The sequence below is a fragment of the Somniosus microcephalus genome, chromosome 13 (genome assembly GCF_052327205.1).
Source record: "Somniosus microcephalus isolate GS21.2 chromosome 13, FLI_Smic_1.0, whole genome shotgun sequence".
In the NCBI taxonomy this organism is placed as follows: domain Eukaryota; kingdom Metazoa; phylum Chordata; class Chondrichthyes; order Squaliformes; family Somniosidae; genus Somniosus; species Somniosus microcephalus.
In genome coordinates, this window is record NC_140999.1 from 78,597,571 (window position 1) to 78,624,747 (window position 27,177).

At 51.7% G+C, this 27,177-nt stretch overlaps 1 protein-coding gene across 1 annotated transcript in view; it reads left to right on the forward strand.

Moving 5' to 3' along the window:
- The first annotated feature begins 21,648 nt into the window (after window positions 1-21,648).
- Window positions 21,649-27,177, forward strand: part of LOC147108433 (solute carrier family 46 member 2-like) — a 111,506-nt gene continuing 105,977 nt past the window's right edge. The window contains exon 1 of the mRNA XM_086005070.1: window positions 21,649-22,684. Within this exon, the coding sequence (XP_085861196.1) occupies window positions 21,721-22,684 (964 nt within the window). The 5' untranslated portion in view covers window positions 21,649-21,720. The remainder of the gene's footprint in view (window positions 22,685-27,177) is intronic.

Here is a 27,177-nt window from a genome sequence, read left to right on the forward strand (position 1 = left end):
GGGGATTTTAAAGTGACTATTAACCCGGTGCTGTCTGCGGAACAGTACCCTCTTCCCCTCATTGATGATCTTTTTACGGGCCTGGCCGGAGGGCAAATGTTCAGCAAAATAGACTTATGCCAGGCTTATCTACAAATGCACGTCGATGACAAATCAAAGGAGCTGCTGACAATTGTGACGCACAAGGGGCTATACAGGTACTGCCGCCTTCCGTTTGGAATTACGTCGGCCCCTGCTCTATTCCAAAGGGCAATGGATCAGATTTTGAGTGGACTGCCAGGAGTCCAGTGCTACCTGGACGACATCCTTGTCACTGGGACAAATGAGGAGGATCATCTTCTGAACTTGGATGCGACACTACAACGACTGAAAGAGTACGGACTCAGAGTTCGTAAGGACAAATGTGAATTCTTTCAGTCTTCAGTTGAGTACCTGGGGCATGTGATTGATGCTACTGGCCTGCATAAGGCGCCGTCAAAGGTCAAGGCGATCGTGGGGGTCCCAGCAGCCCAGAATGTGAGCCAGTTACATTCATTTCTGGGGCTACTTAACTACTATGGGAAGTTTATTCCAGACTTAGCAACATTGCTGAAGCCGTTACATCAGTTGCTATGTCAAGGCAAAACATGGAAATGGACGGAACTGTGCAACGAAGCTTTCGCCCAAGCAAAGAAAGCATTGCTGAAATCGGAGGTCCTGACACACTTCGACCCAAAGCTACCCATGCAACTAGCATGTGATGCATCACCATATGGTGTGGGAGCAGTCATATCCCACATCATGCCTTCGGGTGAAGAGAAACCTATCGCCTTCGCATCACGCACCTTGAACAAGGCCGAGAGTAACTATGCGCAGATCGAGCGCGAGGCCTTGGGAATCGTTTTTGGAATTCAAAAATTTCATCAGTACCTGTTTGGGAGAAGGTTCACACTCCTGATGGACCACCGTCCATTGACTTCAATCTTCGGGCCCCACACCGGAATTCCGTCTCTCGCTGCAAGCAGGATGCAAAGGTGGGCTTTACTGTTGTCAGGACACACATACTACATCAAATATCGCAAATCAGACTTGCACGGCAACGCAGACGGTCTCTCGAGGCTACCCTTGCCTGTTACTCCCCCAGAGCCTCGTCAGATAGACATCTTCTACTTTAGACAAGTGGAGGGAGCACCTGTCACTGCAGTTCAGGTGCGAAGGTACACCTGCAACGATCCAGTCCTGTCTGAGGGAATGGACGATGTCATTCGAGGGAGAGCTATAGGAGATTCTCCTAGTTTGAAACCTTACGTTTCAAAAAGAAATGAGCTCTCCGTCCAGGCAGGTTGTCGTTGATATACCTATCAATTCGTCCAATGAAAAGCGACGAGTTAAGAAAGTAACTATAGGTTTTTATTGACTAAATAACAGAGCCCACCCTCGTGGGTGATCGGATCCAAGAAGGAGGAATACCAGCCAGTCGACCACCTTTATACCCGGGCAGGTAGGTGGAGCCATGGGCGGAGTCGGCAGTGGTCAGCCCAGGTATAGCAGCGTGACAAGAGGCGACCTCGTACAGTGATACAACAATGTGAACAGTGATAACTATAGGGAAACGATCTAACAGTGATAACTATAGTGTAACGATAGTAAACGGTAAAAGTGGTTTACCACATTCACCCCTTGTTTAGATTTGAGTCCGGCGGGGTGAAGTGTACTACCAGTTCTGGTATGTCAGTCTGTCCGGAGGCCTCGTAAGCCTGTCTGATCGTCGCAGCGGCGGTGTTGCGTTCTCCGGTGTTAATGCTGGCGTCTGCGAGGTAGGCGAAGGCTCTTGGGGTTCCGGCGTACCGTCTACCTGGGCTGGAATTGGGGGGGTGGTGGGGGGGGTGGTGGGGGGGGTGGGGGGTAGCGGTGGTGTCTCCGGAGTGCCCGAGGGTGCGAGGTCTCGTAAGGAGACTGTGTCCTCCCGCCCGTCTGGGTATGCCACATAGGCGTGCAGGAGGTTCACCCTCTCGACCAGGGGGTCCATTTTATGGGCCCTCACGTGCTTTCGCAGCAAGACAGGCCCCAGAGAGGTCAGCCAGGTTGGTAGCGTGGTTCCCGTAGTCGACTTCCTGGGGAAAACAAACATTCGTTCATGGGGGGTGGCGTTAATGGCAGTGCAAAGTAGTGACCGGATGGAATGCAGCGCCGCCGGGAGGACCTCCTGCCAGCGAGAGGTTGGGAGGCCCTTAGACTTTAAGGCTAAGAGGACGGCCTTCCATACCGTCGCGTTCTCTCTTTCCACCTGGCCGTTCCCTCGGGGGTTGTAGCTGGTGGTCCTGCTCGCAGCAATACCTCTCGCTAGTAGGAACTGACGGAGTTCCTCGCTCATGAAGGAGGAGCCCCGGTCGCTATGTATATAGTTCGGGAACCCGAACAAGGCGAAGAGGTCGTTCAGGCATTTGATGACCGTGGTACTGGTCATGTCTGGGCAGGGGAAGGCAAAGGGGAAACGGGAGTACTCATCAACAATGTTGAGGAAGTACACATTACGGTCAGAGGACGGGAGGGGCCCCTTAAAATCGATGCTCAAGCGCTCGAAGGGGCGGGTGGCCTTGATCAGGCTTGCTCTGTCCGGCCTAAAGAAGTGCGGTTTGCACTCGGCACAGGTCTGGCAATTCCTGGTCATGGTCCTGACCTCCTCGATGGAGTAGGTCAGGTTGCGGGCCTTAATGAAGTGGTAAAGCCTGGTGACCCCGGGGTGGCAGAGGTCGTTGTGGAGGGTCTGAAGTCTATCAATTTGCGCGTTGGCGCATGTAATTCGCGATAGAGCGTCAGGGGGTTCGTTCAGCTTACCAGGCCGGTACAAGATATCATAATCGTAGGTGGAGAGCTCGATTCTCCACCTCAAGATCTTGTCGTTCTTGATTTTACCCCTCAGCTTGTTATTAAACATAAAAGCGACCGAACGCTGGTCGGTGAGGAGGGTAAATCGCTTGCCTGCGAGGTAATGCCTCCAGCGGCGTACCGCCTCCACAATCGCCTGGGCCTCCTTCTCGACCGAAGAGTGTCGGATCTCGGGGCCCTGTAGGGTCCTTGAGAAGAAGGCCACCAGTCTCCCCTCCTGGTTGAGGGTAGCGGCTAGGGCGAAGTCGGATGCATCGCTCTCCACTTGGAAGGGGATGGACTCATCCACTGCGTGCATAGTGGCCTTAGCAATGTCTCCCCTGATGAGGGAGAAGGCCGCGTGCGCTTCTTCCGTAAGGGGGAAGGAGGTGGACTTCATGAGGGGTCTGGCTTTGTCTGCATAATTCGGCACCCATTGGGCATAGTAGGCGAAGAGCCCCAGGGTTCTCTTCAGCGCCTTTGGACAGTGGGGAAGGGGTAGCTCCATGAGGGGACGCATTCTTTCGGGATCGGGGCCGATGATTCCGTTCTCTACTACGCAGCCGAGGATGGCAAGGCGCGAGGTGTTAAACACACATTTCTCCTTATTGTAGGTGAGGTTCAGCCGTTGGGCTGTACAGAGGAATCTTTTCAGATTAGCGTCATGGTCTTGCCGGTCGCGGCCGCAGATGGTGACGTTATCTAGATAGGGGAACGTGGCTTGCAGCCCGTTCTGGTCAACCATCCGGTCCATCTCCCTTTGGAAGACCGAAACCCCGTTGGTGACGCCGAAGGGGACCCTAAGGAAGTGGTAGAGGCGGCCATTCGCCTCGAAGGCGGTATACTGGCCGTCCTCGGGGCGGATAGGGAGTTGGTGGTAGGCCGACTTAAGGTCGATGGTAGAGAATACCCGGTATTGAGCAATCTGATTGACCATATCAGATATGCGGGGAAGGGGGTATGCGTCCAGCTGGGTGTACCGGTTTATGGTTTGGCTGTAGTCGATGATCAGGCGGTTTTTATTGCCGGTCTTAACGACTACAACCTGGGCACGCCAGGGGCTGCTGCTCCCCTCGATGATGCCCTCCTTCAGGAGACGCTGCACCTCAGAGCTAATGAAGCTCTGTCCCCGGCGCTGTACCGCCTGCTCTTGGTAGCGACGGGTTTGCAGTCAGGGGTGAGGTTAGCGAACAGGGAAGGTGGCGGGACCTTGAGGGTGGATAGGCCGCAGGTGTTACGCGGTGGGCGATTTAAAGGCTGCTGGTTGTCGACTGTGAGCGGGGGGAGGGGTCCACCGTATGCTAGAGTGACGCTTTGGAGGTGGGATTGAAAATCCAGCCCTAGTAGGACGGCAGCGCATAGCTGGGGCAGGACGAGGAGTTTAAAGTTTTTATACTCCGTGCCCTTAACCGACAGGGTCACAACACAGTAGCCGCTGATGTCTGTGGCGTGGGACCTCGATGCCATCGAGATCCGGTTGCGCGTTGGCTGGACAGTGAGGGAGTAGTGGCTCACCGTGTCTGGATGTATGAAGCTCTCCGTGCTTCCGCTGTCGAACAGGCAGGTCGTGGCGTGGCCGTCTACTTTGATGTCCATCATTGACTTGGACAGCTGATGCGGGCGAGCTTGGTCTAGCGTGACGGAGGCTAGTGTGTGGCTGAGCGGGCCGCTGTAGTCTGTAGGTGAAGCGGTCGTCAGGTCTGGAGGTAAGGTGACGGTCGAGCGTGGTGGGTAAAATGGAGGCGCCCACGAGGTGGGGCAAAATGGCGGAGAAGATGGCTGCCCCCACAACCCACATGAGGCACTGCTGGCGTCGGTTGCCTGGATCCAAGATGGCCGCCCCATTGCTCATCTGTGGCCTTGATAAAAGATGGCCACCCCCACAGTTCGCATGAGGCACTGCTGGCCTCTGCTGCTCTCCCTCTGCAGGCCTTCGCGAAGTGGCCTTTCTTCAGGCAGCTGGAGCACGTCGCATTTTTGGCTGGGCAGCGCGACCTCGGGTGTTTCGCCTGCCCACAGAAGAAGCAGCCGGCGGCCCGGTCGCGGGGCTCCGATGTCGCAGCCGGTACCGGGGGTGGCGGTCCCGATCGGGTCCGGGACGCCGACGCTGAGGTAGGTCCCGGGGGCGGCGCTACGAGGGGTATTGCGGTCGGGGCCGGGCCCGAGTCCCAGAGTCGCGAACTGTACCTGGAATACACCTCGAGGTCCCGCTGGGTCACTTCTAGGGAGTAGGCCAAGGCTGCAGCTGAGTTCAGGTCGAGGTCCTTTGATTCCAGCAGTCTCTGCCGTGAGTAGTCGGACCGAAGGCCTTTCACGAAGGCATCGCGGATGTTATCTTCAGTGTTTTCTGCAGCCGATACTGCTTTAAAGTCACAGTCCCTGCCGAGTGTTCGTAGCGCCCATAAAAATTCAGCTACAGACTCTCCTGGCTGTTGCGGGCGGGATCTTAGGAGGTGTCTGGCATACATGGAATTTACCGGGCTCCGGTACTGCTGTTTCAGTAGGTTGATAGCGGCCTCGTAAGTAGTAATGTCCTGGATGAGTGCGTATACTTTAGGGCTCGCTTGGGCGGTCAGAACTCTTAGTTTGGATCTCTGAGGGACGCCGGATTCTTCCAGGTAGGATTCGAAGCAGCACAGCCAGTGTTTGAAGTCGAGGGCTGCGTTTGTTGCTTGTGGGTTTAGATCCAGGTACGGTGGTTTGAGGGCTCGCAGCCAAGCCGGCTGCTGTGGCTGTTGTAGCTGGGCGTCTGGCTGGTCGTTTGGCTGCTCCGTTGACTGGTTGTTTGGCTGCTCAAGTGACGACATTTTAAAATTTAGTCAATAAAATTGATATACCTATCAATTCGTCCAATGAAAAGCGATGAGTTAAGAAAGTAACTATAGGTTTTTATTGACTAAATAACAGAGCCCACCCTCGTGGGTGATCGGATCCAAGAAGGAGGAATACCAGCCAGTCGACCACCTTTATACCCGGGCAGGTAGGTGGAGCCATGGGCGGAGTCGGCAGTGGTCAGCCCAGGTATAGCAGCGTGACAAGAGGCGACCTCGTACAGTGATACAACAATGTGAACAGTGATAACTATAGGGAAACGATCTAACAGTGATAACTATAGTGTAACGATACTAAACGGTAAAAGTGGTTTACCACAGTTGTCTTTGGGGACGCCGTGTCATCATTCCGCCACCTCTGAGGGAACCTATACTGCAACAACTTCATACAGGCCACAATGGGATGGTTCGGATGAAGGAAATGGCAAGAAGATACTTCTGGTGGCCAGGTCTCGATGGGAACATTGAGGAGAAAGCCAAAACATGTTCCCCATGTCAAAGGGTCCGGAATGTTCCACAGCTGGCAACCCTACACCCCTGGGATTGGCCTGCAGAAATGTGGCAGCGAGTACATGTGGACTTCGCTGGTCCTTTCGAAGAGAATATGTTTATGGTGGTTGTGGACGCTCGTAGCAAGTGGCCGGAGGTCGCTGTGATGAGGTCTACCACGGCAGAGAAAACAATTGAGAAACTTGGTGAGCTGTTCAGCTGTTATGGCTCACCAGAACAACTCGTAAGTGACAACGGTCCAAAATTTGTATCACAGGTGTTTGCAACCTTCCTGCATGTGAATGGTGTCCAACACATCAGGTCTGCGCCCTATCATCCCTCTACTAATGGCTAGGCAGAAAGGTTTGTGCAAACTTTGAAGCACGCCTTGAAGGCATCGCAAGGTCAGGGCTCAATCCACGAACGTCTGAACAGCTTCCTGTTGTCCTACAGGAACGAGCTGCATGCCACAACCAAAACTTCCCCCGCTTCGCTCATGATGAAGAGGCAGTTGCGGACAAGTTTTGACTTACTCAAACCTCCAAGGGCAGAACAGGTTGTCCATTGTCAACAACACGCTCAAGTTGAAAAGAGAGAGAAAAGAGCCAAGGAGAGACGGTTTCATCCGGGAGAGCACGTCTTAGCTCGAAACTACAACACTGGACCGAAATGGGTTCCTGCTACGGTGATTGCGCAGACGGGCCCTGTGTCTTACACGGTTGAGACTGCTGAGGACGTCGTCTGGAGAAGACACACAGATCAACTGTTGCTAGGAGCAGAGACAGCCACAGAGGCTCCAATGGCTGGTTGGCCTGAACTGTTTCCGGATGATACCGCAAACCAGCATCCCTTGCCACAGTGCTCTTCTCCAACACAGGAAGTCATAGAGACTGTTCCACCTGTGCAAACTCCTGACTTTCGACTGACACAGGCACCTTCTCCATCCAGGCCTGTGTCAATGCCTACTGCTGTGGAAGCCAGCGATGACCGCCGGTATCCTGTCGGAGAGCGGCGACCTCCAAGACGCTTGGATCTGTAGGCTTAGTGACTTACCCACAAGACTGGGGCAGAATAATCCCCAGGGTAAAGTCAGGGGTTGAGGCAGTCTACCTCTACCGTAGGATCATTGAGTGCATTGAAAGTAACTTACCTGTTGAGGAATAATGTGGACCTTCCATTTAAGACGGGAGGAAATGTTATGTATTGTGTGTTCTATTGTGTGTTCTCCTCCCACCTGTGGTGGCGCTGTCACAGGAGATAAATGGTTGGGTGTTCTCTGTTAAGTTTAGCTCTCTTTGTTCAGAACTTTCCAGACCTTCCTTCCCATAAAGCACTTCATGTTTGAATCTCTGAGTTCTGAGTCCTAAATTGTGTCTAGGTAGAAAGGTACCGACACAACAGCATGGACTGCTTCATTATCTGAGGAGTTGTGAATGGCACTGAACACTGTGCAGTCATCAGCGAACATCCCCATTTCTGACCTTATCGTGAAGGGAAGATCATTGATGAAGCAGCTGAAGATGGTTGGGCCTAGGACACTTGAACTCACGACCTCCTGACTCGGGGTTCAGAGGTGAGAGTGCTTCCACTGAGCCACAGCTAATAAAGATGAACTCTCCACTCTGTATCTTCCTTACACTTACTGGCAGGAATTTACCACATTGGACTCCGGAGATGGAAATAACCGACTGCAACAAATCCTATTTATTAATTCATTCAATTAAACCTCCCGCCAGATTCCCCATTTAATCAGCCAATCTGTAAATTATTCATTTATTAATCTCTGTCAGTAATTTATTTAGTTACTGGAATGAGTCAGCAATATAATTTATTTATTCAGGTCATTTGATTATTTACTACACTCAGGCAATAAATTATAAAACCAGTTGGTAGTTTCTTTATTTAGAAGTTCTCAGTAAACTAGTTACTAATTTATCTCTTTAATTAACTTTAGTCATTAATGATGTGTTCAGATCAAGGTGAAGGTTGAACTGCATTAAAGTTGGCTGGATATGATTGATTTTTTAAAAATTCGTTCATGGGATGTGGGCGTCGCGAGCAAGTCCGGCATTTATTGCCCATCCCTAATTGCCCTCGAAGGTGGTGGTGAGCCGCCTTTTTGAACCGCAGTGAGACACTCGCCGCAGAATACCCAGCCTCTGACCTGCTCTTGTTGCAGTTATCTGAGGAGTTATCTACTGCCACCTATAGTCAAATAGCATGAGGAATAGTCCCTTAGGTGTGGGAACCAGACAGGGTCTTGTAACCAAACAGGGTCTTGTAACCGACGCTCAGAGAACTGCACTCTAGCAAGGACTCTACTCCTGGTCAGTGTGCCTCAGTACCACACCATGCGATGCTCCGGGAACCTTCATCACTGAACCTGTAAAACAACTGCAAACTGACCTTAATACATCATTGAAGTTCATGTGGAATTATACTGTCAGATTCTGCAGACTGAATTGAATAAATCATTGACCTCCTGCTGATTACCACCTACCGCCCTCCCTCAGCTGATGAATCAGTACTCCTCCATGTTGAACAGCACTTGGAAGAAGCACTGAGAGTAGCAAGTGCACAGAATGTGCTCTAGGTGGGGGACTTTAATGTCCATCACCAAGAGTGGTTCGGTAGCACTACTACTGACCGAGCTGGCCAAGTTTTGAAGGACATAACTGCCAGTCTGGGCCTGCGACAGGTGGTGAGAAAACCAACACGAGGGGAAAAACCTACTTGACCTTGTGATGAAATATTCCATTCATCACTCATCAGTATTTCTCTGCCTGTGACTGTGGTTGGTTTCAGTTTCATTTCCATTGTATTGTACTGTGTGTAGGGCTCCGCCCATACCTGGCTCCTATGTAAGGCCTGCAGCACATCCAGTACGGCAGACCTCTGGATGGAAGATACATTCTCCTGTGTGTTAACTTCTAAGTCAATAAAAGCCTTGTTTTGTTTCGCTAACATCGAGTCTCGGATTTATTGAGGCACATCAATTTTATTGACTTAATTTTCAACACAATGGATCAACTCTTGAAACCCGAATGTTTGGATTTGGACCAGCATGCTTCGGACGCATCGGCACGCTTCGGACACTGGTTTATGTGTATGGAATGCTTCCTGGACAATTCCGCAGCCGTCAAAGACGCTACGGACGCTGCGAGTATGAAACTCGGAATTCTGCGGAATTGGGTAAGCCACCGGGTTTACCCCCTCATCCAAGACGCCGACACGTACCCGGCCGCCTGTGACATCTTAAAGGCGCATTACCAGCAGCCTACGAATGAGGTGTATGCTAGGCATCTGCTCGCTACTCGCGCACAGCGACCTGGGGAATCGGTGGAGGAGTTCCTAGGCACCCTGAAAACGTTTGGCAAAGACTGCAAGTGCCAAGATGTAAAAGCCGCAGTGTACACTGACGAGCTTGTTCGCGATGCCTTTATCACAGGCCTCAGCTCCACTTACATCCGGCAGAGACTGCTGGAAAAAACGGGATTGGACCTGAAACAGGCTGCGGACAGAGCACGATCCCTGGATATGGCCCAGAGAAACTCGGACGCCTACTCTTCAGCCCGTGCCGTCCACGCCGCCACATGTGCACCAAGGGCGCCACCATCTTGGAAGGCATCTTCCCCGCCTGGCAGCCCGACACCGTCGGGGCCCCGCTCTCCCCCGCCCCCAGAAGCCCTACGACAGCCGCGACGCGTCGGGGACCCAACTGCTACTTCTGCGGGCAGCCGAAGCACACCAGAAACCTGTGCCCGGCGAAAGGCACCACCTGCTTTAAGTGCGGTAAAAAGGGGCACTTCGGGAAGGTGTGCAGAGGGAACCCCGCCGGAAAACCCGCCACCGCCGCGTGTGCGCCGTGGGAGCGGCCATCTTGGACGCCATCTTTCCCGACCTCGTGGGGTCCGCCATCTTGTGAGCAGACAGCGTGGACGCCATCTTGTCTCGATCAGGGCCCTACAGTGGCATCGGTCACAGTGGACCAGACCAGGCCGCACCCGCTATCCAAATCAATGGTGGACATCGAGGTAAACGGGTGCAGGGTTAAATGTTTAATTGACAGTGGAAGCACGGAGAGTTTTATCCACCCTGAACTGGTACAACAACTCTCTCTAAAGGTGGTCCCTACACGGGGTACCATCTCTATGGCTGATAAAACCCAGACATCGACCATTATGGGTTACTGCACGGTACAATTGTCCGTTAACGGAACTGTATACGATAATTTTAAAGTATTAATCATGAATCTATGTGCGAGCGTGATCTTGGGCCTGGATTTCCAGTGCTACCACCAAAGCATCACGCTCAATTACGGTGGGTCCCAGCCGCCCCTCACAGTGTGCGGTCTGGCTACCCTGAAGGTAAAGCCGTCTTCGCTATTCGCGAACCTTACCCCTAACTGCCGGCCAATAGTGACCAAAAGCAGGAGGTACAGCTGGGAGGACAGGCGGTTTATCGCGACCGAGGTAGACAGGCTCCTGAAAGAGCGCATTATTGAACGCAGCAATAGCCCGTGGCGCGCCCAAGTGGTGGTGGTAAGGGGTAGCGAGAAGAAACGGATGGTGATCGACTATAGCCAAACGATCAACAGGTACACCCAACTAGATGCCTACCCGCTACCCCGCATATCAGAAATGGTGAACCAAATCGCCCAATACCGGGTGTTCTCCACCATCGACCTCAAGTCAGCGTACCACCAGCTCCCTATCAGACCAGAGGACCGCCCGTACACCGCCTTCGAGGCGAACGGACGCCTCTACCAATTCCTCAGAGTCCCCTTTGGGGTAACGAATGGGGTCTCGGTCTTCCAGAGGGAGATGGACCGCATGGTCGATGACCACCACTTGCAGGCAACCTTCCCCTACCTCGACAACGTCACCATCTGCGGTCACAACCAGCAGGATCACGACTCAAACCTCGAGAGGTTCCTGAAAACCGCACAAAAACTCAACCTCACCTACAACGAGGACAAGTGCGTTTGCAACACCACGCGCCTCTGCATACTAGGCAGCGTGGTGGAGAATGGGGAAATCGGACCAGACCCCGACCGATTGCGCCCCCTATGGGAGCTGCCCCTGCTCAACACTCCCAAAGTCCTGAAAAGGTGCCTGGGGTTATTTTCTTATTATTCCCAATGGGTCCCCAACTACTCCGACAAAGCCCGCCCCCTCTTGAAAGCATCCTCTTTTCTGCGCTCTGCTGAGGCCCATGCCGCCTTCAAAAGCATTAAGCAGGATATTGAGCGGGCCACGCTACAGGCAGTGGACGAGAACACTCCATTTCAAGTGGAAAGTGATGCGTCTGACTTTGCCTTGGCGGCCACCCTCAACCAGGCGGGGCGGCCCGTAGCTTTCTTCTCGAGGACCCTCCAAGGGCCCGAGATCAGACACTCCTCCGTAGAAAAGGAGGCACAAGCCATCGTGGAGGCTGTGCGCCACTGTCGCCACACGCTTCACCCTACTTACCGACCAGCGGTCGGTAGCGTTTATGTTCAATAATAAACAGAGGGGGAAGATTAAAAATGATAAGATTCTTAGGTGGCGGATCGAGCTCTCCACCTTCGATTATGACATCATTTACCAGCCAGGGGCCCTTAACGAATCCCCCGACGCCCTCTCACGAGGGATGTGTGCCAGCGCCACCGGGGATCGGCTACAGACCCTCCACAATGACCTCTGCCACCCAGGGGTCATGCGGCTGTTCCACTTCATAAAGTCCCGCAACTTACCCTACTCGATTGAGGAAGTTCGGTCCCTAACCAGGAACTGTCGCACTTGCGCTGAGTGCAAGCCTCAGTTCTACCGCCCAGATAGAGCCCACTTAATCAAAGCTACACGGCCCTTTGAGCGGCTCAGCTTAGATTTCAAGGGCCCCCTCCCGTCCGTCGACAGCAATGTTTACTTCCTGAACATTGTGGACGAATACTCTCGTTTCCCATTCGCCTTCCCCTGCCCAGACATGACCAGCGCCACGGTCATTAAATGCCTCAACAGCCTGTTCTGCCTGTTCGGTATGCCGAGCTACATCCATACGGATAGGGGGGCGTCCTTCATGAGTGAAGAGCTACGCCAGTACATGCTGTCCAGGGGGATCGCCACGAGCCGTACCACCAGCTACAACCCCCGGGGTAACGGTCAAGTGGAGCGAGAGAACGGGACAGTATGGAAAGCAGTCACTCTAGCTCTAAGGACCAAAGGCCTCCCTATCTCCCGCTGGCAGGAAGTCCTCCCAGATGTGCTCCATTCGATACGGTCGCTATTGTGTACTGCCACTAAAGCCACGCCTCACGAGTGAATGTTTGTCTTTCCCCGGAAATCCACCTCAGGCGTATCCATGCCGTCATGGCTCTCCACCCCAGGTCCGGTATTCGTGCGAAGGCATGTGAGGGGCCACAAGACGGACCCTCTCGTGGAGTCAGTGCACCTACTCCACGCCAACCCCCAATACGCGTATGTCCGGCACGCCGACGGAAGGGAGGACACCGTGTCCATAAAAGACGTCGCCCCAGCCGGTAACGACAACAACCACGACAACAGCAGCAACAACAACCACAGCAACTCTTACCCACCCACTACTCTTTCATCACCCCCGGAAGAACACCGACCAACGGTACCCCCACCAACTACCCCTTCAACAACCCTGGCGGCACCCCCGGCAGAGACCCAGGAGGCCACCGGGGACACCCAGCCGACACCCGCGGCACCACAACAGCCACGTCGGTCGCAGAGGACTATCAAACCCCCGAACAGACTAAATCTATAGAAGGGGTGAATGTGATGAAATATTCCATTCATCACTCATCAGTATTTCTCTGCCTGTGACTGTGGTTGGTTTCAGTTTCATTTCCATTGTATTGTACTGTGTAGCGCTCCGCCCATACCTGGCTCCGATGTAAGCTGGCCCAGCCTGCAGCACATCCAGTACGGCAGACCTCTGGATGGAAGATACATTCTCCTCTGTGTGTTACCTTCTAAGTCAATAAAAGCCTTGTTTTGTTTCGCTAACATCGAGTCTCGGATTTATTGAGGCACATCAGACCTCGTCCTCACCAATCTACCTGTCGCAGATGCATCTGTTCATGACAGCATTGGTAGCAGTGACCACCGCACAGTCCTTGTGGAGACAAAGTCCCGTCCACACACTGAGAACACCCTCCATTGTGTTGTGTGGCACTACCACCGTGCTAAATGGGATAGATTCAGAACAGATCTAGCAGCTCAAAACTGGGCATCCAAGAGGCGCAGTGGGCCATCAGCAGCAGCAGAATTGTATTCCACCACAATCTGTAACCTCATGGCCCGGCATATTCCTCACTCTACCATTACCATCAAGCCAGGGGACCAACCCGGGTTCAATAAGGAGTGTAGAAGAGCATGCCAGGAGCAGCACCAGGCGTACCTAAAAATGAGGTGCCAACCTGGGGAAGCTGCAACACAGGACTACATGCATGCTAAACAGTGGAAGCATCATGTTATAGACAGAGCTAAGCGATCCCACAATCAACGGATCAGATCAAAGCTCTGCAGTCCTGCCACATCCAGTTGTGAATGGTGGTGGACCATTAAACAACTAATGGGAGGAGGAGGCTCCATGAATATCCCCATCCTCAATGATGGTGGAGCCCAGCACGTGAGTGCAAAAGACAAGGCTGAAGCTTTTGCAACCATCTTCAGCCAGAAGTGCCGAGTGGATGATCCATACCGGCCTACTCCTGAGGTCCCCACCATCACAGAAACCAGTCTTCAGTCAATTCGATTCACTCCACAATGATATCAAGAAATGGCTGAATGCACTGGATACAGCAAAGGCTATGGGCCCCAACAACATCCCGACTATCGTGCTGAAGACTTGTGCTCCAGAACAGCCACGCCTCTAGCCAAGCTGTTCCAGTACAGCTACAACGCTGGCAACTACCCAACAATGTCGAAAACTGCCCAGGTACATCCTGTCCACAAAAAGCAGGACAAATCCAATCCGGCCAATTACCGCCCCATCAGTCTACTCTCAATCATCAGCAAAGTGATGGAAGGTGTCATCAACAGTGCTATCAAGCGGCACTTACTCACCAATAACCTGCTCACTGATGCCCAGTTTGCGTTCCGCCAAGACCACTCAGCTCCCAACCTCATTACAGCATTGGTCCAAACATGGACAAAGGAGCTGAATTCCAGAGGTGAGGTAAGAGTGACTGCCCTTGATATCAAGGCAGCATTTGACCGGGTGTGGCATCAAGGAGCCCTAGTAAAACTGGAAGTCAATGGTAATTGGGGGGAAAACTCTCCACTGGCTGGAGTCATACATAGCACAAAGGAAGATGGTTGTGGTGGTTGAAGGTCAATCATCACAGCTCCAGGACATCGCTGCAGGAGTTCCTCAGGGCAGTGTCCCAGGCCCAACCATCTTCATCTGCTTCATCAATGACCTTCCCTCCAACATAAGGTCAGAAATGGGAATGTTCGCTGATGACTGCACAGTGTTCAGCGCCATTCACAACTCCTCAGATAATGAAGCAGTCCATGCCCGCAAGCAACAAGACCTGGACGACATTCAGGCTTGGGCTGATAAGTGGCAGGTAACATTCGCGCCACAGAAGTGCCAGGCAATGACCATCTCCAACAAGCGAGAGTCTAACTACCTCCCCTTGACATTCAATGGCACCATCGCCAAATCCCCCAATCCCCCACCATCAACATCCTGGGGGTCACCATTGTCCAGAAACGTAACTGGACCAGTCACATAAATACTGTGGCAACAAGAGCAGGTCAGAGGCCGGGTATTCTGCAGCGAGTGTCTCACCTCCTGACTCCCCAAAGCCTTTCCACAATCTACATGGCACAAGTAAGGAGTGTGATGGAATACTCTCCACTCGCCTGGATGAGTGCAGCTCCAACAACACTCAAGAAGCTCGACACCATCCAGGACAAAGCAGCCCGCTTTATTGGCACCCCATCCACCACCTTAAACATTCACTCCCTCCACCACCGGCACACCGTGGCTGCTGTGTGTACCATCTACAAGATGCATTGCAGCAACTCACCAAGGCTTCTTTGGCAACACCTCCCAAACCCGTGATCTCTTCTACCTAGAAGGACAACGGCAGTAGGTGCATGGGAACACCACCACTCCAAGTTCCCCTCCAAGTCACACACCATCCTCACAGAAGTATATTGCCGATCCTTCATCGTCGCTGGGTCAAAATCCTGGAACTCCCTCCCTAACAGCACTGTGGGAGTACCTGCACCACACGGACTGCAGCCGTTCAAGAAGGCGGCTCACCACCACCTTCTCGAGGGCAATTAGGGATGGGCACTAAATGCTGGCCTTGCCAGCGACACCCACATCCCATAAACAAATTTTAAAAAAGAGAATAAAGCAGACCATTCATGTATGCAGCAAGACCTGGACGATATCCAGGCTTTGGTTGATAAGTAGCAAGTAACATTCGTGCCACATAAGTGCCAGGCAATGACCATCTCCAACAAGAGGGAGTCTAACCAATGGCCCTTGACATTCAACGGCGTTACCATCGCCGAATCACCCACCATCAACATGCTGGGGGTCACCATTGCCCAGAAACGGAACTGGACCAGCCACATAAATACTGTGGCTACAAGAGCAGGTCAGGGGCTGGGTATTCTGCGGCAAGTGTCTCACCTGTTGACTCCCCAAAGCCTTTCTCCCATCTACAAGGCACAAGTCAGGAGTGTGATGGAATACCCTTGCCGCTTGATTGGCGTGCAGCACTGTTGGAGGGGCAGTACAGAGGGAGTGCTGCACTGTTGGAGGGGCAGTACAGAGGGAACGCTGCACTGTTGGAGGGGCAGTACAGAGGGAACACTGCACTGTTGGAGGGGCAGTACTTAGGGATTGCAGCATTGTCAGAGGGGGAGTTCTGAGGGAGTGCCGCACTGTCAGAGGGGCGGTGCTGAGTGAGTGCTGCACTGTCGGAGAGGCAATGCTGAGTGAGTGCTGCACAGTCGGAGAGGTGGAACTGACGGAGTGCTGCACTGTCGGAGGGGCTGTACTGAGGGAGTGCTGCACTGTCGGAGGGGCTGTACTGAGGGAGTGCTGCACTGTCGGAGGGGCAGTACTGATGGAGTGCTACACAGTCGGAGAGCAGTACTGAGGGAGTGCCGCACTGTCGGAGGGGCAGTACTGAGGGAGTGCTACACTGTCGGAGAGCAGTACTGAGGGAGTACTGTACTACCGGAGGGGCAGTACAGAGGGAGTGCTGCACTGTTTGAGGGCAGTACTGAGGGAGTGCTGCACAGTCAGAGGGGCAGTACTGAGGGTGTGCTGCACTGCCGGAGGGGCAGTACAGAAGGACTGCTACACTGTCGGAGGACAGTACTGAGGGAGTACTGCACTGGTAGAGGGGCAGTACTGAGGGAGTGCTAAACTGTCGGAGAGCAGTACTGAGGGAGTGCTGCACTGTCGGAGGGGCAGTACTGAGGGAGTGCTACACTGTCGGAGAGCAGTACTGAGGGAGTGCTGCACTGTCGGAGGGGCAGTACTGAGGGAGTGCTACACTGTCGGAGAGCAGTACTGAGGGAGTGCTGCACTGTCAGAGGGGCAGTACTGAGGGGCTGCTACACTGTCGGAGGACAGTACTGAGGAAGTGCTGCACTGTCAGAGCGGCAGTACTGAGTGACTGCTACACTGTCGGAGAGCAGTACTGAGGGAGTGCTGCACTGTTGGAGGGGCAGTACTGAGCGACTGCTGCACTGTCGTAGGACAGTACTGAGGGAGTGCTGCACTGTCAGAGGGGCAGTACTGAGGGGCTGCTACACTGTCGGAGGACAGTACTGAGGGAGTGCTGCACTGTTGGAGGGGCAGTACTGAGCGACTGCTGCACTGTCGTAGGACAGTACTGAGGGAGTGCTGCACTGTCAGAGGGGCAGTACTGAGGGGCTGCTACACTGTCGGAGGACAGTACTGAGGGAGTGCTGCACTGTTGGAGGGGCAGTACTGAGCGACTGCTGCACTGTCGTAGGACAGTACTGAGGGAGTGCTGCACTGTTGGAGGGCAGTACTGAAGGACATTACACCCATTCCTTAAAGGTAGCAGGACAGGTCAATAAAGTAGTTAAAAAGGCATACGGAATTCTTTCCTTTATTAGCCAAGACATAGAATATAAGAGCAGGGAGGTTATGCTTGAACTGTACAAAACACTAGTTAGGCCGCAGCTAGAATACTGCGTGCAGTTCTGGTCACCACATTACAGGAAGGATGTGATTGCACTAGAGGGGGTGCAGAGGAGATTTACGAGGATGTTGCCGGGACTGGAGAATTTTAGCTATGAGTAAAGGTTGGATAGGCTGGGGTTGTTTTCCTGGGAACAGAGGAGGCTGAGGGGAGTTTTAATTGAGGTGTATAAAATTATGAGATGGATAGAGTGGATAGGAAGGACCTATTTCCCTTAGCAGAGAGGTCAAGAACCAGGGGACACTGATTTAAAGTAATTGGTAGAAGGATTACAGGGGAGATGAGGGAAAAAAATTCACCTAGGGAGTGGTGGGGGTCTGGAGCTCACTGCCTGAAAGGGTGGTAGAGGCAGAGACCCTCATCACATTTAAAAAGTACTTGGATATGCGCTTGAAGAGCCGTAACCTACAGGGCTATGGACCTAGTGCTGGAAGGTGGGATTAGGCTGGAGAGCTCTTTTCTGACCGGCACGGACACGATGGGCCGAATGGCCTCCTTCGGTGTCATAATTTTTCTATGATTCTATTCATTCCCTCTCTGTCTTTTCAGCACTGAAGAAAGTGCTTTATGCTCATTACTAAGCTTGCTTCAATGAACAGCGCGTAAGATAAGACTCCCAGGCCAGTGCAGCTGAGGAACGTCTGGGACTGGGCCTCAGTCTGGCTGCTTCCTGCATCTCCTCAGGCACCTTCATCTGGTCCTGCTGGACGGTGCTGCGACTTTCACCTTACGCTCCTTCTCCCCCTCAGTATCGGAAAGACCCGAAGCAGATGTACGTCAGTTGGTGGCATGGTGCCTGTTTGTGGACAATGCAAATCCTGTAGTGCCCTGCCACTGTTGTATCAGATCTGCCGGGTGTCAGCGAGTGATTTGAAGGGGAAACGTGATGTTTAAGTGAACAAACTCACAGGCCTTCGTAACTTGGCACCAAGTGGTGGGGTTTTCTCAGCCCCCACCCCCCCACCCCCAGAGTCAGGAGGTCCATCACCCGTCTCATGGTGTCTCCCTATTCAGTGGCCAGCCTTTTCTTTTTAATTGCACAGAAACAGGCCAACAGGTCCAATAGGTCCATGCCGGTGTTTATGCTCCACACTAGCCTCCTCCCACCTTACTTCATCTCTCCCCATCAAGCCTTAATTAAAGGTGTACACTCACAGATACGCCTGTAGCTCTTGTGCAAATCTGTGGATACTCAACTCATATTAATGAAGCTATTCTCAACCCCTCCTCCGTCAGCCCTTCCTCACTCCTCCTTTTCTCTCCTTTCCCCCTCCTGCCCTCTCTCCTTCCTCTCCCCCTCCTGCCTCATCTCCCCAACCTCTTCTCCCTGCCCTTTCTCTCCTCTCCTCATCACTGCTCTTGTTCCCCCAATCTCCTTTCCCCATCTTCTACCCACTCTCTCCCCTCTCCTTCCCTCTCATATTTCCTCACCCTATACTCAATCCTCCTCCCCTGACCTCACCCTCTCCCCTCTCCCCTCTCCTCTCCCTCTCTGCTCTCCTATCCCCACCTTCTCCTCTCCTCTCCCTCTCTGCTCTCCTATCCCCACCTTCTCCTCTCCTCTCCTCCTCCCTTGATCTCCTCTCTTCTTCCCCCACTCTCCCCCTCTAGTCTTCCCCATCACCTGCTTCCTCTATCTTTCACCCCCCTCCTTTCCCATTTAACCTCTCTCTCTTCTTCTCTGCTTGGTTCTCCTCCTCCTCTCCTCCCTCACCTCTTCTCTTCCTCTTACCTCCTCTCCTCCCATCTCTTCCCCATTCCCTTCCCCTCTCCTCCCTTCCCCTAAACATATATAACCCTCTATCCCCTCCACACTCCCTCTCCTCCCTTCCATCTACACGTCTATCCCTTTATCCTCTCCCCTTTCCCCTCCATACATCTATCCCTCTATCCCCTTCACTTCCCTCCCCTCTGCTCCCTACTCCTCCACACATCTATCCTTCTATCCCCTTTCTCTTCGCTTCCTCCTCTCTCCACTGCCCTCCACTCCCCATTCTCTTGGCGTGACCTATAGGCGTGGGTGAGAGTTGTGACGCATTCGCCACCTCCCGCCCACTGTTGCACGTTGGCAAGCTGAGGAATGTTCTCTCAGTCCTGAACATGGCATCCATCCTCCACCGACACTCATACTGGACAACCTCTTCATCGAATGAGGTGGAGATCTGGTCGGTTCCCTTGGTCACCTTCCAATCCTTGGAAATTAACTGCAGCTAAAACATTGGGCTGACTGGCAGTGAGGTCAGCAGCCCTTTAACAGCTGCTACTCTTTGGACATCCCATCATTCACCAATCGAATCACTTCATGCTCCTGTGAAACATGCATCACTGTAGCCGGGATCGCTGATCATCCTTGTAATAGTGAGAGTCGGATGTTATTTCCTAGTCTGAAGGTGTGACGGGAGGGGGTGAACTGCAGCCTGGAATACAAAGGGTGGAAGTTCTGTTACACCTGTACAGAGCTCTGTCAGACCCCATCTGGAGCACAAGTTCAGTTCCAGGCACCACTTCAGTTCAGGAAGGATATATTGGCCTTGGAGGGGGGGCAGCGCAGATTCACCAGAATGATACCTGGGGGCTAAAAGGGTTAAATTATGAGGACAGGTTGCACAGACTGGGCTTTTATTCCCTCAATTTAGATGATTAAGGAGTGATCTAATTGAGGTGTTTAAGATGATTAAAGGATTTGATGGGTAGATAGAGAGAAACTATTTCCTCTGGTGGGAGGAGTCCAGAACAAGGGGGAATAACCTGAAAATGAGAGCCAGGCCGTTCAGCGCCAGGGACCCGGGTTCGAATCCGGCCTCGGGTGACTGTCTGTGTGGAGTTTGCACATTCTCCCCGTGTTTGCGTGGGTTTCCTCTGGGTGCTCCGGTTTCCTCCCACAGTCCAAAGATATGCAGGTTAGGTTGATTGGCTATGATAAAATTGACCCTTAGTGTTAGGGGGATTAAATACGTGGGGTTACAGGGATAGGGTGGGATATGTGTTGGTGTAGGGGTTACGGGGATCGGGTGGGATATGTGTCGGTGCAGGCTCGATGGGCCGAAATGGCCTCTATCTGCACTGTGGTGTTTCTGTGATTCTGTGATTCTGTGATGTCAGGAAGCACTTCTTCACACAAAGGGTAGTGGAAATCTGGAACTCTCTCCCCAAAATGTTGAGGCTGGGGTCAATTAAAAATTTGAAAACGGAGATTGATGGATTTTTGTGAAGCAAGTGTATTAAGGGTTACGGAACCAAGGCGGGTAGATGGAGTTAAGATACAGATCAGCCCTGATCTAATTGATTGGCGGAACAGGCTCGAGGGGCCGAATGGCCTCCTTCTGTTCCTCTGTTCCATTCCCTGCTAAAGGGAATTATTTTATACGAATACATTTCAATTTGTAAATGATTGCATGAAATTAGTATTGCCGAGGTGCCGATAGTGTAGTTCCGATGTTACTGGACTAATCCCGAGAACGGGAGTTCAAATCCGACCAGGGCAATTTGAGAATTTGAAATCCGTTTTAAAAATGTGGAACTAAGAAGCTGGAATCCGTAATGGGGACTGTGAATCTGTCGGATTGTCATAAAACCCCAGCTGGTTCACTAATGTCCTTTAGGGAAGGAAAACTGCCGTCATTACCCGGTCTGGGCCTATATGTGATTCCAGACCCACACCATCGTGGGTGGTTGACTCTGAACGGCCCGCTGAAGTGGCCCAGCGAGTCACTCAGTTGTATCAAAAACTGCTACCAACAGGTTAGGAGGCTCACCACCACCTTCTCAGGGCAATGAGGGATGGGCAACAAATGCCAGCCTTGCCAGCGATGCCAACATTCTTTAATTAATAAAAAAACAGATGTGGTGAGCAAACAGTGGATTAGCAAATAGTTGCACCACTGCTGCTGAGAATTAGGACAGCCTTTTAAAGTCCTCGGGTAGAAAATGCCTTGTTTTTAATTGTGGCAAGGCACAGGTGGCAGATTCCGTCTCCAAGCCAGTTGTGTAGGTTTGTTGGAGCTTGATACCAGTTCCTGTTTCATACTCACAATTCCTCATACCAAACCAGTTCCTCATCACTGGCTATTATTACAGCACAGCTCTGACTAGCAAGGGGGAGTTTCCCCTATTTGCATGCAGAATCCATTAAAACCGGGTAAACTTGTGTGAGGCTTATAAACCGAGTCCCCAGCACTGAGCCTGTTCTAGCAGAGCCTGCTCCAGTACAGAGTCCCAGCACAGAGCCTGTTCCAGTATAGCGTCTCCCCCTGCCTTGTACATGGTCTGGCTTGCAGCCTGCTGTACACAGCAAGCATTGAGCCAGATAATAGAGCGGTGGAGATAGCACGGGGCTGTGACATGGACACTCTGCTCAGCTGTGTGGAGCCAGTGGTGGTTGTGACCAATGTGGCCAATTCCCTCTTTGACACGGCTCTATTGATGGTGGTGTACGACCGGCTAAATGGGACAGCACCTGGGAACAGTGACCTGGCCCAGAAGGAAGTGGCCCAGTTCTACATGATCTATAACATGATCTACTCTTTAGCCCCCTTGCTGACGACGGTGCTGCTGGGAAGGTGGGCCGATCGTCGAGGCCAGAAGGTCCTGCTGGTGGTCCCACTACTGGGGTATCTGCTGGGGAGACACTTGCTGCTCTTCACCCACGTCTTCCAGCTGCCTGTCAGTGTGATGTATGGATCGGCTGTGATCAATGGATTCACTGGAGGTTTCCCGGCCTACTGGAGTGGGATTAATGCCATCGCTGCCTTGAGGTCGGGAGCAGCGAGACGCAGCCTGAGGTTAAACATGCTGGAGGTGGCATCAGGGATGGCTGGACTCCTGGGGAGCCTGGCATCTGGTCACTTCTTTCTGGTGAAAGTGAATAACCAGCACGGGCTGCTGCTGATCTGCCTATGCCTGTCTCTGTATTTACTGAGTCTGCTGTACTCAGCATTCATCCTCAGATACCCCGCTGTCCCTGCACTAGGTCAGCTGCCCACGGGAGCGTGCAATTCCAGCTGGAGAAGATACAGCGCAAAGATGATCCTGCTGTTCATCTGCTACATCCTGTATGATTTTGGAGTGACCGGCGGGGAGAATATAATCTCAATCTTCGTTCTGAAACCGCCGTTGAGCTGGGACCCGGTCTGGGTGGGCTACGGTAATGCAGCCAGCTACACCATGTTTCTGACCAGCTTCCTCGGAGTCCTGATCTTCTCCAGGTGTCTGAGCGACCCCTCTCTGGTGCTGATGGGCATCATCTCCAACACCGCTGGATTTGCCACCATGGCCTTTGTTAGAAGCAGCTCCTTGTATTTCATTGGTAAGTGATTTAACTACTTTAACTGCTCTGAGCGGAGTGCTGCAAACCATCTCCTGGCACTGGGGCAAAGGGTCTGCACAGGTCTCCCGGTTGCGTTATTAAAGCACTTCATTCAAATGTTTGGAAATGACTGCAGGGTGAAAGCCAGGGGCAGTGTGGGTGAATGGGTTCTGAACCCTGGAGGAGCCTTACTGCAGATATGGTCCGGTAGCCTCGTGGTTATGGTACTGGACCAGCAATCCTGAGGTTTTGAGTATAAATCCCACCCTTGTGAATTGAATTCAGTAAATTTTGTAATTTGTGGGCTGGCATCAGAAAGTGACCATAAAAAGCCGCCGGATTGTTGTACAAACCCAAATATTGTCCTTCAGGGAAGGGAACCTGCCACCCCTGCCTGGTCTGGCCTCCATGTGACTCCAGTCCCACACTGCATTTTTCCTGCATTACAACAGTGACTTCACTTCAAAAGTACTTCATTGGCGGTGTAGCACTTTGGGATGTCCTGAGGTTGTGAAAGGTGCTATAGAAATGCAAGTTATTTTACACGATGAGGTTGGGGAATACATGCCAGTGATGCACACATCCTGAGAAGGAATAAAAAAGCAAGTCTGAGATCATGGGTTAAAATATTTGTCAAATATTCAGCATTGAGTCATTACTCTGGTTAATGATGCAAGTGTTTCATGTTTTCTTTTCAAGAAGCGGGTGTAGATTTATTTCTTGCAGTAGATTGTCTCTATTCCTCAAACAGCAATAAATCAGAAAACTTGTGACTATCAGCAATGGGGAGACTCAGATTAAAAACACCTCAAACACATTGCTCAAAATTCTGAAGTTGGTTTGAGCCGGAATTTTTAATTATCCTCCACCTAAAAATTATCCTCCAGGAGAGCCCAGCCCCGTGTTATGCTCCTCTTGCTCTATGTGGGAATTCAGGGATGCTGCCAGTGTCCCTGACGACCATGTGTGCCAGAAATGCATCCAGCTGCAGCTACTAATGGGCCGTATTGAGGCGCTGGAGCTGCGGATGGATGGGTTGTGGAGCATTCACGATGCTAAGAGGGTCGTGGATTACACGTTTGATGAGTTGGTCATGCCGCAGGGTAGGGCTGCACAGGCAGAAGGGAAATGGGTGATCACCAGGCAGAGCAATAGAAGCAGGCAGGTAGTGCAGGGGACCCCTGTGGCCATCCCCCTTTCAAACAGGTATACCAATTTGGATACTGTTGAGGGGGATGACTCACCGGGGGAAGGCAGCAGCAGCCAACTTCCTGGCACCAGGGGTGCTGCTGCTGCTCAGGAAGGGAGGAAAAGAGTGGGAGAGCAATAGTGGTAGGGGATTCTATAGTAAGGGGAACAGATAGCCATTTCTGTGGCCATAGACGTGACTCCAGGATGGTTTGTTGCCCCCCTGGTGCCAGGGTCAAGGATGTCACTGAATGGCTGCAGGGCATTCTGAAGGGGGAGGGTGAACAGGCAGAGGTCGTGGTTCACATTGGGATCAACGACATAGGTAGGAAGAGGGATGAGGTCCTGCACAGAATCACAGAATCACAGAAACCCCACAGTGCAGATAGAGGCCATTTCGGCCCATCGAGCCTGCACCGACACATATCCCACCTGATCCCCGTAACCCCTACACCAACACATATCCCACCCTATCCCCGTAACCCCATGTATTTAATCCCCCTAACACTAAGGGTCAATTTATCATAGCCAATCAACCTAACTCGCACATCTTTGGACTGTGGGAGGAAACCGGAGCACCCGGAGGAAACCCACGCAAACACGGGGAGAATGTGCAAACTCCACACAGACAGTTGCCCGAGGCCGGATTCGAACCCGGGTCCCTGGCGCTGTGAGGCAACAGTGCTAACAGCAAGAACTTAGGGAGCTAGGTAGCACATTAAAGAGTAGGACCTCAAAGGTTGTAATCTCTGGATTACTCCCAGTGCCACATGCTAGTGAGTATAGGAATAGGAGGATAGAGCAGATGAATGCGTGGCTAAAGAGTTGGTGCAGGAGGGAGGGCTTTAGTTTCCTGGATCACTGGGCCTGCTTCTGGGAAAGGTGGGACTTGTACAAGTCGGACGGGTTGCACCTGAACGAGAGCGGGACAAATATCCTTGCGGGGAGGTTTGCTAGCACTGTTCGGGGGGGTTTAAACTAAAATGGCAGGGGGTTGGGAACCTGAGCAGGGAGACAGAGGAAAGGAAAACAGGGATAAAAGCAAAAGATAGGAAGGAGAAAAACAAAAGTGGCAGTCAGAGAAATCAAAGGTTTAAATCAAACATGGCCACAGTAAATAATAATTCTAATAAGTCTAAGAGCATTAAAAAAACAAGCCTGAAGGCTTTGTGTCTTAATGCGAGGAGCATTTGTAATAAGGTGGATGAATTGGCTGCGCAAATAGAGGTAAACGAATATGATTTGGTTGGGATTATGGAAACGTGGCTCAAGGATGACCAAGACTGGGAACTCAACATCCAGGGGTATTCGATATTCAGGAAAGATAGGCAAAAAGGAAAGGGAGGTGGGGTAGCATTACTGGTTAAAGAAGGGATTAATACAATTGTAATGAAGGTAATGCTCTGATGATGTGGAATCTGTATGGGTAGAATTGAGAAATACTAAGGGGAAAAAAACATTAGTGGGAGTGGTATATAGACCTCCAAACAGTAAGGCGGAGGTTGGGGATGGCATTAAAAGGGAAATTAAAGAAGCGTGCAATAAGGGCACAGCAGTCATCATGGGTGACTTTAATCTACATATAGATTGGGCCAACCAAATTAGTAACAATACTGTGGAGGAGGAATTCCTGGAGTGTTTACGGGATGGTTTCCTGGACCAATATGTCGAGGAACCAACCAGAGATCAGGCCACCTTAGACTGGGTATTATGTAACGAGAAAGGATTAATTAGCAATCTAGTTGTACGAGGCCCCTTGGGTCAGAGCGATCATAATATGATCGAATTCTTCATTAAGATGGAGAATGAAGTAGTTGACTCAGAGACAAGGGTCATCAATTTAAATAAAGGAAACTACAATGGTCTGAGGAGCGAGTTGGGTAGGATTGATTGGGGAATGGCACTCAAAGGGTTGACGGTGGCTAGGCAATGGCAAACATTCAAAGACCGAATGGATGAGCTACAGAATTTGTTCATCCCAGTTTGGCATAAAAATAAAATAAGAAAAGTGACTCAACCGTGGCTAACAAGGGAAATTAGGGATAGCATAAGATCCAAGGAGAGGACATATAAATTGGCCAGATAAAGCAGTAAACCTGAGGATTGGGAGCAGTTTAGGATTTTTCTCTACCACCTTTTTTGAATAGTGGGGTAACATTAGCTCCCCTCCAATCCATGGGTACCGTTCCAGAGTCTATCGAGTTACATAGAAGATAGGAGCAGGAGTAGGCCATTCGGCCCTTCGAGCCTGCTCCGCCATTAAATTAGATCATGGCTGATCATCCAAATTCAGTACCCTGTCCCTGCCTTCTCCCCATATCCCTTGATCCCTTTAGCCTCAAGAAATATATCCAATTCTTTCTTGAATATATTTAATGAACTGGCCTGCACCGCCCTCTGTGGCAGAGAATTCCACAGGTTCACCACTCTCTGGGTGAAGAAATTCCTCCTCATTTCAGTCCTAAATGGCTTACCCCTTATCCTTAGACTATGACCCCTGGTTCTGGACTCCCCGGCCATCAGAAACATCCTTCCTGCATCTAGTCTGTCCAGACCTGACAGAATTTTATAGGTTTCGATGAGATCCCCTCTCAACCTTCTAAACTCCTCAAAAATTCCAATAGATTAGTCAAGCATGATTTACCTTTTGTAAATCTATGTTGACTTTGTCCGATCCTGTCACTGCTTTCCAAGTGCTCTGCTAATACATCTTTTATAATAGATTCTAGCATTTTCCCCACTACCGATGTCAGGCCTATCTTCTATGTTTCTATGTAAACCTAACACCACAGATCTATATAAAAAGAGAGAATCCTTTTTCTTCCTCATTGAATTCCCTGTAAAACTATTTCTTTCAGAGGCCTACCCTTACTTCAACAGCCTGCCACTAAATTTATACTAGATGCCTCCGGCTCCTCTTCTTCAGCTCTATTTTCCTCCTTCCCCCCCCCCCACCTCCCCCCCGCATTAAAGATCCAAATCGTGCTTTTCCCAGTCACCATGATGGCCACGTGTCCATCCCGTCTTTGCACACGTAGTCACCAATCACATGGTCCACACGGGCTCCACAAACACAACTTTATTCTCTACCTCTTCTCATTTTACATTTCCGACTTTGACGAAAGGTGCAGTGATGATGGGTGGGGTCCTAAACCGTGCCCTCCACCCACCCTCTCCCAGCACACGCAGAGTGCCCAGAGCAATCCCCGGGTATGGCAAAGGCCTGGGCCTGCTGCCCTTTTGGCAGGCCCTACACCCTGACCTCACAGAGAAGGTATCCATCATCACCTTGATGTACTCCTGGG